This window comes from Oncorhynchus tshawytscha, linkage group LG09 (assembly GCF_018296145.1).
Source record: "Oncorhynchus tshawytscha isolate Ot180627B linkage group LG09, Otsh_v2.0, whole genome shotgun sequence".
In the NCBI taxonomy this organism is placed as follows: domain Eukaryota; kingdom Metazoa; phylum Chordata; class Actinopteri; order Salmoniformes; family Salmonidae; genus Oncorhynchus; species Oncorhynchus tshawytscha.
In genome coordinates, this window is record NC_056437.1 from 8684133 (window position 1) to 8696325 (window position 12193).

The 12193-nt window shown below is 44.5% G+C and overlaps 1 protein-coding gene across 3 annotated transcripts in view; it reads right to left on the bottom strand.

Annotated features, from left to right (window-relative positions):
* The window catches only part of arhgap24 (Rho GTPase activating protein 24), a 212670-nt gene that overhangs the window by 69615 nt on the left and 130862 nt on the right, over positions 1–12193 (bottom strand). Inside the window, exon 1 of one of the 3 annotated variants that reach the window (XM_042326460.1) lies at positions 162–324. The exons of the other annotated variants lie outside the window; for them this stretch is intronic. Coding sequence (XP_042182394.1) covers positions 162–225 — 64 coding nt within the window. The 5' untranslated portion in view covers positions 226–324. Of the gene's footprint in view, positions 1–161; positions 325–12193 lie in introns of those variants that run through there. 3 annotated transcript variants of the gene reach the window in all.

Here is a 12193-nt window from a genome sequence, read left to right on the forward strand (position 1 = left end):
ACTATATTCAAGACTGAACATTGCAAAGACTCTCAAGTACAAATCACACTCACATTCTACTATATGAGTCTGTGTGGAAAGCACAAAAATCCCAAATTAAAATGTTTAGCCACTGACTGGCCTTAACAAGCCAAGCAAACACACATAAGTGGTGTTGTTACCTGAGTGAGGAGAAGATGGTAAATCTGATCCATACTGATGAAGCACCTGTTGGACCACCTCCATGCCGTCACGTGTCACTCACTGATTTATCCCAGAGAAGAGGCCTTTAAGCTGGACAACCCTCTCACCCTGGATCTCAGATAGTTCTGGCCTGGCCCCTCTGCTACGGTCAGTGAGCACAGCTGAGAGAGGCAGGGGGGGTGGGGATTGGAATGGGGGGTGGGAGTTAAGGTGGGGGCTACACCCTCCCCTCTCCAGCATGCAGTCCTCAGAGAACAATAGGGTACTAGATCACAACCACTCTTTACAGAGTCTTTATAAGCCACCCTTTAAATGGGCTGGGTTTGACCTGCCCAGAGGCTGTTAGGCAGGCTCCCATGAACAAACAGAGAATCCCATTATTTACAGTAATGATACGTTATTTACATTACAACACACAATGACAACGGTACGGAATGACCAAGGCTAGGGTGTCTAGCTATCCACCAGAGGGAATGAACAAAGCAGAAATAGGCCAACACCTATGGATTTCTACAAGTACAGTAAGTCATATGAGTCAAATACTCTATTTCCAGGAAGTCATTTATTTCCTAGCTGAGTATTTAATGAACTAACCAGATGGATGCGACTCAAGCTATGACCCATACATACACAGGACGGAGGAAATGGGGTGAAGAGAAAATAGGGAAGCTGAGAGAAGGAGCTACTGGACTAATTAAGAGAACAGAGAGAGGAAGAGGGAGGGAAGTAGAGAGAGAGAGAGAGAGAGAGAGAGAGGGGGGTGGAGGAAGAGAGAGAGAGAGAGAGGGGGGGTGGAGGAAGAGAGAGAGAGAGAGGGGGGGAGGGGGAGAGAGAGAGAGAGAGTGAGAGAAAGAGAGAGAGAGAGGGGGGTGGAGGAAGAGAGAGAGAGAGAGAGAGGGGGGGTGGAGGAAGAGAGAGAGAGAGAGGGGGGGTGGAGGGAGAGAGAGAGAGAGACAGGGAGAGAGAGAGAGAGAGAGAGAGACAGGGGAGAGAGAGAGAGAGAGAGAGAGAGAGAGAGAGAGAGAGAGAGAGAGAGAGAGAGAGAGAGAGGGGGTGGAGGGAGAGAGAGAGAGAGACAGGGAGAGAGAGAGAGAGAGAGAGAGACAGGGAGAGAGAGAGAGAGAGAGAGAGAGAGAGAGAGAGAGAGAGAGAGAGAGAGAGAGAGAGAGAGAGAGAGAGAGAGAGAGAGAGAGAGAGAGAGAGGGGATGGAGGGAGAGCGAGAGAGAGAGTGAGAGAGTAGATGCCTGTGTGTCCGCTGACTGAGGTAAAACATCCTCCACGGTCCCTGTGACAGCTAGGTTCCTTCTCCTCCACGGTCCCTGTGACAGCTAGGTTCCTTCTCCTCCACGGTCCCTGTGACAGCTAGGTTCCTTCTCCTCCACGGCCCCTGTGACAGCTAGGTTCCTTCTCCTCCACGGTCCCTGTGACAGCTAGGTTCCTTCTCCTCCACGGTCCCTGTGACAGCTAGGTTCCTTCTCCTCCACGGTCCCTGTGACAGCTAGGTTCCTTCTCCTCCACGGTCCCTGTGACAGCTAGGTTCCTTCTCCTCCACGGTCCCTGTGACAGCTAGGTTCCTTCTCCTCCACGGTCCCTGTGACAGCTAGGTTCCTTCTCCTCCACGGTCCCTGTGACAGCTAGGTTCCTTCTCCTCCACGGTCCCTGTGACAGCTAGGTTCCTTCTCCTCCACGGTCCCTGTGACAGCTAGGTTCCTTCTCCTCCACGGTCCCTGTGACAGCTAGGTTCCTTCTCCTCCACGGTCCCTGTGACAGCTAGGTTCCTTCTCCTCCACGGTCCCTGTGACAGCTAGGCTACTGGTGACAGCTATAGGATTCCCACACATTGACTCTCTCTCAACCATAAGAACATCCATCCAGGTAAACACGGCTGTGTTTGTCTTCCAGTACTCACTCAGTTTAGTTTACACACCGTGCTTCAACATGGACATTTTACAGCACTTCAAATAGACGCAGATCCCTGGTAACAACTTTCAGCCATGTTTGGATTAAACATCTCAGAAGAATTTGTGATTTGTGAATGAAAAATACTGAAAAGAGAAAAGCAAATTGTCTAATTGTCTAAGCTGATAATTACTCAACAAGTAGCTAGATCGTACAGATAGACCTGTAGCTAAATATCCTTCAATTCTTATAAGTTCATCTCTGATATAAATCTCCCACTAATTCCTGTAATTCAAGATTGAATTAAAGGTTTACAACCCATTTAAAAAAATGTTATTTAACCGCTATTTAAGTAGGCAAGTCAGTTAAGAACAAATTCTTTACAATACGATCGTCTTTACAATGACGGCCTACCCCCCGGCCAAACCCTCCTCTAACCCGGACGACGCTGGGCCGCCCTATGGGACTCCCGATCATGGCCGGTTTTGACACAGCCTGGGAACGAACCAGGGTCTGTAGTGACGTCTCTAGCACTGCAATGCAATGCCTTGGACTGCTGTGCCACCCGGGAGGCCATTACCTTGTGTTGACTTAACATCATCATTAAGCAAAACATTGAAGAGATAACTTTCTATTCCACTCATCCCATTCAAGATGATTTAACTTTCACAGAGAGACCATGCAATCTCAGTTAGATTCCCCTGTCCAGATAACACGATCACGATCCATCCCATAAGTCAACACCGTGGGCTAGTTTTGGAGTGGAGTGCATTAAAGTGGGGTTGGGCCCAGTCTCCCATGGAAGAGTACCATAAATAGCTGACATGACCTCTTCTAGATAGCTGATAATATATGACGCTTGTATCTCATATCAGATTGTCTTTCTTTAGGCTGTCATTATATCTCAGGATATCCAGTGTCCCAGAACCTCCCACCGATGTTTACTGTTAACCTGTAGCTCAGGTCCAACCGCCCTGGTGTCTGTGTCCGTGTCCGTGTGTATGTGAGTGTGAGTGTGTGTGTGTGAATGTGAGTGTATGTGTGTGTGTGTGTGTGTGTGTGTGTGTGTGTGAGTGTATGTGAGTGTGAGTGTGAGTGTGTGTGTGTGTGTGTGTGTGTGTGTGTGTGTGTAAGTGTGAGTGTGTGTGTGTGTGTGAGTGTGTGAGTGAGTGTGTGTGTGTGTGTGTGTGTGTGTGTGTGTGTGTGTCTGTGTCTGTGTCTGTGTCCATGTGAGTGTGAGTGTGTGTGTGTGTGTGAGTGTGAGTGTGAGTGTGAGTGTGTGTGTGTGTGTGTGTGTGTGTGTGTGGTCCATGTCAACACACACTATCTGTCAGCATGGAGATACTATAATCACTGTCTCCCATTTAGTCTGTCTCTACCTGGGTCCCCTCCAGCTATTGAACCACAGGTCTGATCCCTGCAAACAGGAGTGTGTGTGTGTGTGTGTGTGTGTGTGTGTGTGTGTGTGTGTGTGTGTGTGTGTGTGTGTGTGTGTGTGTGTGTGTGTGTGTGTGTGTGTGTGTGTGTGAAGCAGAATTAACAGCTAAGGTCAGGTCAGAGAGGGCATGGGTTTGTTTGGCTCTACTGTCCCTCCCGGGCCTCCATAGGAAGAGAACGAGGAATCGTTATACTCAACAAGAGAACAACGACAAGATCCACAGCACATTCTTAGGTGCTGACAGAATAACATGACACCACTTCAGGCTGTTACAATGTGTCTCTGCATCAGGGAGAGTAGGGTCTATCTGTGAGACTCATCTATGTTTCCCAAATGACACCCTATGTGAGTCCTATGGGCCCTGGTCAAAAGTAGTGCACTACATAGGGAACATTTGGGATGCCATTTGGGACGCACTCAACACAACGTGTTTCTGTAACAGGGAGAGTATGTATGGTGTCTGTGTGACAGACTAGATGGTGTATGGTTACATGGTGAATGGGTTCAGGAAGGAAGTGAAGTCAGTTTACCACAATTCAATAATTAATAATAAAACATGTTTTTTAAAGTTAAAAAAAAAAGTTTACCACACTGCTTTCGCTCATCTACACTAATTAATAAGCCTGTTACGACATATCTCTGCAACAGGGAGAGTATGGCCTATAGACTGTGTAGGGTGTATGGTTACATGGGTGAATGGGTTCAGGACCAGCCTGCGTAAGCAATCGTTCATTAGGGTCATGATCGTGTTGTTCAGCACGGTAACTTAGTAACAAAAAAACTTCAGCGTACTACTACTTTTGGCTCTGCAAGATTCATTAATTAATTAGAGTTTGAAACGTATCCATCTCGAACATGTAACACTCCTAATTAAGGTTCTTCTTAGTTTCAATAACAGCTTTAAGGTATACATCAACCCAAACTGGACTCAGGGGTAGACGTAAAATAGTAACCTCAAATCTGGGACACTCCAATTAGTATGATATGTAATGTTTCGTATTGTAATTATTCATTTGTGGATGTTCTTTGGGCCAGTAATAGAAAGATTGCTGGATTGAATCCCTGAGCTGACAAGGTAAAAATGTGTTTTTCTGCCCCTGAGTAATGGCAGTTAACCCACTGTTCCCCGGGCGCCGAAGACGTGGATGTCGATTAAGGAAGCCCCCCTCCCCTCTCTGATTCAGAGGGGTTGGGGTTAAATGCGGAAGACACATTTCAGTTGAAGGCATTCAGTGTAGATGAAGGGAAGGAGACAGGATAAAGAAGGATTTTTAAGCCTTGAGACAATTGAGACATGGATTGTGTATGTCTGCCATTCAGATGGTGAATGAGGAAGACAAAACATTTAAGTTTCTTTGAACCGGGTATGGTAGTAGGTGCCAGCAACACTGGTTTGAGTGTGTCAAGAACTGCAAAGCTGCTGGGTGTTTCAGTCTCCACAGTTTCCCATGTGTATCAAGAATGGTCCACCACCCAAAGGACATCCAGACAATATTGTCTGTCATTGACATTGTCTGTCTATAATTTTCTGTCTGTAAATAAAGGTTAAATAATAAATAAATAAAATAAAAATAACTGTGGGAAGCATTGGAGTCAACATCCCTGAGGAACATCTCATTGTGACTCATTGCAGACATAGGCACTAGTACAGAGACTCCTAAGTCTCACCCAGTAGCTCAGTAGCCCAGTAGCTCAGTAGCTCAGTAGCTCAGTAGCTCAGTAGCCCAGTAGCCCAGTAGCTCAGTAGCTCAGTAGCTCAGTAGCTCAGTAGCCCAGTAGCCCAGTTGCCCAGTAGCTCAGTAGCTCAGTAGCTCAGTAGCCCAGTAGCTCAGTAGCTCAGTAGCCCAGTAGCTCAGTAGCCCAGTAGCTCAGTAGCTCAGTAGCTCAGTAGCCCAGTAGCCCAGTAGCTCAGTAGCTCAGTAGCCCAGTAGCCCAGTAGCCCAGTAGCTCAGTAGCCCAGTAGCCCAGTAGCTCAGTAGCCCAGTAGCCCAGTAGCCCAGTAGCTCAGTAGCCCAGTAGCCCAGTAGCCCAGTAGCTCAGTAGCCCAGTAGCCCAGTAGCCCAGTAGCTCAGTAGCCCAGTAGCCCAGTAGCCCAGTAGCTCAGTAGCCCAGTAGCCCAGTAGCCCAGTAGCTCAGTAGCCCAGTAGCCCAGTAGCTCAGTAGCCCAGTAGCCCAGTAGCCCAGTAGCTCAGTAGCCCAGTAGCCCAGTAGCCCAGTAGCTCAGTAGCTCAGTAGCCCAGTAGCTCAGTAGCTCAGTAGCCCAGTAGCTCAGTAGCTCAGAAGTTGTAAAAGACAATTATTGTCATTATATATCTTGTTCTTATCATATTTTTGAATTCTAGTTCAATTTTGATGACAATATCTCTGAGATGAATGTCGTATTTCATGTTTTTGGTTATGATAGTGATGTAACTTCAGGTCTAACGAGACAAGGTATTTCCCTAAATGTATTATTTTAATAACGTTATTGTTTTATTCATATTATATTACTTGTGCACGTCTTTCCTTATCAAATGTAAGACTAAATTCAATTTGTAATATGTTTTAGCGAAAAAAATGTGTTTAATATACTATCAGGATAAGTGTCTGATCACCGAACATCCATAGATTTCCAGAACAATACCACTTCACTGAAACGGCTTGTAACTCATTCACAGTAAAAGGTAGTACTATTTTGAGTCCAGATTATCAACCCTTACAAAAGAAGGAAGACTCAATATGCTCTAAACTTTTCTCTACCTTCATTAGGAAGTTGTGTAAAATGTGTATCATGTTTTCATGTATGGTTTGACACCAGTAAATGATGCTCATTAATGCATGTAGGAGGTCACGGTCTCAGTAAATTCAGGAATTCCAAAACGCTCCTGCCAGTGATGCAATAATGGCAATATGGTGATTTACAGGTACAGCTATCTGGTGCTCTAAAGCCTAGTGTTCCCATTCCCCTTTAATGTTAGGGTTAAGATTAGGGTTAAAGTTATGGTTCGGTTAGGAGTTAGCTTAAAGAGTGAAGGGTACAGTTAGGGTTAGGGGAAGGGTTGGCTAACATGCTAAGTAGCTGCAAAGTAGCTGAAAAAGAAGTAAGTCATTACAAAGTTGCAAATTAGCTAAAATGTTCATGTTGTCTGTGATGAAATTCAAACACGTAACCTTTGGGTTGCTAGAATTTCATGTTCTCTGCCTACCCATCCCCCTGACCTTACTTTCATTTTTAACATAAATAACCATCTGTGTTATACTACATATCATACCAAAATTCAGTGTCCCCATTTTACATTTACTATGTTACGTCTAGTCTATGAGACCAGGCTGATGAACAAGGTCTTCAGTTCACAGTTGATAAGGTGTTGTTTGCGATACCATGCTGAGAAGAGTCTGTCAGTCAGACTGTCTGTCTACCTGCAGCTATGAGGTCAAAATAGTTCAGATCACGTCAAGCTGTCTGTCTGTCTGTCCCTAGACTCTTAATCACATCAAGCTGTCTGTCGCTAGACTCTTAATTAAGAGTCTAGTGACAGACAGCTTGATGTGATTAATTAAGAGTCTAGTGACAGACAGCTTGATGTGATTAAGAGTCTAGGGACAGACAGCTTGATGTGATTAAGAGTCTAGGGACAGACAGCTTGATGTGATTAATTAAGAGTCTTAGTGACAGACAGCTTGATGTGATTAATCACATCAAGCTGTCTGTCCCTAGACTCTTAATTAATCACATCAAGCTGTCTGTCCCTAGACTCTTAATTAATCACATCAAGTTGTCTGTCACTAAGACTCTTAATCACATCAAGCTGTCTGTCACTAGACTCTTAATTAATCACATCAAGCTGTCTGTCACTAAGACTCTTAATTAATCACATCAAGCTGTCTGTCCCTAGACTCTTAATTAATCACATCAAGCTGTCTGTCCCTAGACTCTTAATTAATCACATCAAGCTGTCTGTCCCTAGACTCTTAATTAATCACATCAAGCTGTCTGTCCCTAGACTCTTAATTAATCACATCAAGCTGTCTGTCACTAGACTCTTAATCACATCAAGCTGTCTGTCCCTAGACTCTTAATTAATCACATCAAGCTGTCTGTCCCTAGACTCTTAATTAATCACATCAAGCTGTCTGTCGCTAGACTCTTGAGACATACAATACCGGCATACTACAGTAGTCTTTCCTCCGCTGTTTGTAGCATTGAGATTAATTACCAAGTATAGTTAGAATACCGTTATGTGTTCACAATTGTTTCAGTGCACTTTGACCTTTGAGAAACGTAGCTGTCCTTCTTGGAGCAGTGTACTCTACCAAGTGTCCATTTCCTCAAGTTCCCTCTAATATAAAACTACTCTTGTTATCAACCTAGTGAACCTACTCCCAATCACGGCCTGTTGTGATACAGCCTGGATTAGTCCATGGCTGTCTTAGTAGTTTGTCTACCTGTGATATAAAAAGCCTCTCAGTATTTAGTAGCTATAAATCTACATTATGTCAAGGCCATGGACGGAGATGTCACGCCCTGATCTGTTTCATCTGTTCCTGTGATTTTCTCCACCCCCTCCAGGTGTCGCTTATCTTCCCCAGTGTATTTATCCCTGTGTTTCCTGTCTCTCTGTGCCAATTCGTCTTGTATGTTTAGTCAAGTCAACCAGCGTGTTTGTCCCGTACTCCTTTTGCTATTCTCCATTTTCTAGTACTCCCGGTTTTGATCCTTGCCTGTTTCTGGACTCTGTACCCGCCTGCCTGACCATTCTGCCTGCCTTGACCACGAGCCTGTCTGCCACTCTGTACCTCCTGGACTCTGATCTGGTTTTGACCTTTTTGCCTGTCCATGACCATTCTCTTGCCTATTCCCTTTGGATTAATAAACATTGTAAGACTCCAACCATCTGCCTCCTGTGTCTGCACCTGGGTCTCGCCTTGTGCCTTGATAAGAGCAGCCTTAGTAGTCTGTTGACCCGTACAGACTGACCTCACACACGGTATAACGTTGCGTGTGTCCAAGTGACAACAGCTGGCCGTTGTGGCAAAACCTCAACACTCGTAACACTTGAATTACTATAAAATCCCTTTTCAGAAGCTGATGAAGCCGTCACAAGCATTTCTAGTCTCCTACTCAGGACTAGGAAGTCTTTCAGGTCACTCACACTATAAAGGAATATGGCATTTCAACAAAACCTTTCTACCTCAACTAATGCTTTAATGTCCTATGCTCAGTTGACACACTGATTGTTCACAGAGCTTAGTTTGTAATGCTTGTGGTCAGTATACTGTATTAAGGCAAGATTACAAATTGAAGAGGCATATTTAAGGTACAGTGTGGTATTACAAATGACTGTAGGGAGGCCCCATTGCAATATGAGCAGTGTAATCTCAGGCAGCATCATTTAAGCAGTGACGCTTCCATTTCCTAAACATGTAATTGATCCTTTTACATAATGATGTATTTAAAGCAGCCTGACCTGGCTAAACACATCTTATTTTAGGTTCTCCCAATGTAAAAAGAACAGATGAACTTGGCACTTTACATTTTTTTATTTATTTAACTGGGCAAGTCAGTTAAAGAACAAATTGTTATTTACAGTGACGACCTACACCGACCAAACCTGGACGACGCTGGGCCAATTGTGCACTGACATATGGGACTCCCAATCACAGCCGGTTGTGATACAGCCTGGATTCAAACCAGGGTGTCTGCAGTGACGCCTCGAGCACTGAGATGCAGTGCCTTGGAACTCTACACCACTCGGGAGCCACCCGAAAGCCCCTCACTTTGTCAGCACTCTGAGGAGAAAGTCCCTCTAATTACTGTGACCCATACCCACTCGGCACAAACTGGTTGAATCAAGGTTGTTTCCGTGTAAATACAAAAAAAAGATATAATATCGATGTGGAAAACTGATTGGAAAATGTCATCAACATAAATGTTTGTGATTTCATGCTGAATTCGCGTTAGTTGACAACGCAATCAAGTGTAAATCTAAACCAGACGTTGAATTGACATCTCTGCCCAGCGGATAGTCTCTCTGACAACTGTATCGTCACTTGTTGTTAAGGGACACCATGCCTCTCTGAGGGTGTAGAGCCATGAGCTGTGATGACAGAACACTGTAGTAACACTGTAGCACGTATCACTGTAAATCTCCACGGCAACCCGCCTCTATACTGTACCATACACATTCTATGAAGCCAGATGGTAAATTCCTGCTCCTTATTTTGGCTCTTCTCCCCAAGACATTTAAAATTCTATGTGATTCAGTATCGGATTAATTCGGAAGTCAGCAAGAACCAATTTACAGCAGGCAATCTGGGGTGTTGATCTGGGGTGTTACATATTACAGTACAATTTACAGTACAGATTACAGTACAGATGACAGTACAGATTACAGTACAGATGACAGTACAGATGACAGTACAGATTACAGTAAAGATCACGGGAAATATTACAGTACAGATGACAGTACAGATGACAGTACAGATGACAGTACACATTACAGATGACAGTACAGATGACAGTACAGATGACAGTACAGATCACAGGAAATATTACAGTACAGATGACAGTACAGATCACAGTACAGATCACAGGAAATATTACAGTACAAATTACAGTACAGATGACAGTACAGATGACAATATAGATGACAGTACAGATGACAGTACAGATGACAATACAGATTACAATACAGATGACAGTACAGATGACAGTACAGGTTACAGATAGTGTTGCTGCGTACTGAACCTGTTGTAGATCAAAGGATAGGGCAGAGTGGTGATGAGACATGTCAGATGATATCAACCATGTTAACCGATTATTGATTGTTTAAAGTTCCAGGGTGGGGCGGCAAGGTAGCCTAGTGGTTAGAGCGTTGGACTAGCATCCAGAAGGTTGTAAGTTCAAATCCCCAAGCTGACAAGGTACAAATCTGTTGTTCTGCCCCTGAACAGGCACTTATTTTCATTGAAAATAAGAATTTGTTCTTAACTGACTTGCCTGGTTAAATAAAGGTGAAGAAAAGTTGGATGGACATACAGTCAAAGGTTTGGACACACGGACTCATTAAAGGGTTTTTATTTATTTGTACTATTTTCTACATTGTAGAATAATAGTGAAGACATCAAAACTATGAAATAACACATATGGAATCATGTAGTAACCAAAAAAGTGTTAAACAAATCAAAATCTATTTTATATTTAAGATTCTTCAAAGTAGACACCCTTTGCCTTGATGACAGTTTTGCACACTCTTGGCATTCTCTTGTTGGCACTTGTTGGCTGCTTTTCCTTCACTCTGCGGTCCAATTTACCCCAAACCATCTCAATTAGGTTGAGGTCGGTGGATTGTGGAGGCCAGTTCATCTGATGCAGCACTCCATCACTTTCCTTCTTGGTCAAATAGCCCTTACAAAGCCTGGAGGTGTGTTGAGTTATTGTCCTGTTGAAAAACAAATGATACTCCCACTAAGCGCAAACCAGACAGGATGGAGCATCGCTGCAGAATGCTGTGGTAGCCATGCCGGTTAAGTGTGCCTTGAATTCTAAATAAATCACAGAGAGTGTCACCAGCAAAGCACCCCCACACCATTACACCTCCTCCTCCATGCTGCACGGTGGGAACTACACATGCGGAGACCATCCATTTACCTACTCTGTGTCTCACAAGGACACGGCAGTTGGATCCAAAAAGCTAAAATTTGGACCAAAATTCAGACCAAAGGACAAGCAGACCAAGCCACACAACTTGCCTAGAGAGTTTTCAGCTAGACTTTCCGTGGCTGTTTATTTACCACCAAAGACAGATGCTGGCACTAAGACCGCACTCTGTCAGCTGTATAAGGAAATAAGCAAACAGGAAACCACTCACCAGAGGCGGCGCTCCTAGTGGCCGGAGACTTTAATGCAGGGAAACTTAAATCAGTTCTACCAAATCTCTATCAACGTGTTAAATGTGCAACCAGAGGGGAAAAAAATGTCTAGATCTCCTGTACTCCACACACAGAGACGCGAATAAAACTCTACCTCGCCCTCCATTTGGTAAATCCGACCACAACTCTACTGGAAGCACCAGTGACTCGGTCTATAAACAAGTGGTCAGATGAAGCAGATGCTAAACTACAGGACTGTTTTGCTATCACAGACTGGAACATGTTCCGGGATGCTTCCGATGGAATTGAGGAGTACACCAGATCAGTCACTGGCTTTATCAATAAGTGCATCGAGGACGTCGTCCCCACAGTGACTGTACGTACATACCCTAACCAGAAGCTATGGATTACAGGCAACATTCGCACTGAGCTAAAGGGTAGAGCTGGCGCTTTCAAGGTGCGGGACTCTAACCCGGAAGCTTACAAGAAATCCTGCTATGCCCTGCGACGAACCATCAAACAGTGCTATGATTGAATCATTCTACACCGGCTCCGACGCTCGTCTTATGTGGCAGGACTTGCAAACTATCACAGACTACAAAGGGAAGCACAGCCACGAGCTGCCCAGTGACACGAGCCTACCAGACGATTTGCATACCGCCCAAACAGATCCACAGATGATGCAATCTCTATTGCACTCCACACTGCCCTTTCCCACCTGGACAAAATGAACACTTATGTGAGAATGCTATTCATTGACTACAGCTCAGCGTTCAACACCATAGTGCACTCAAAGTTCATCACTAAGCTAAGGATGCTGG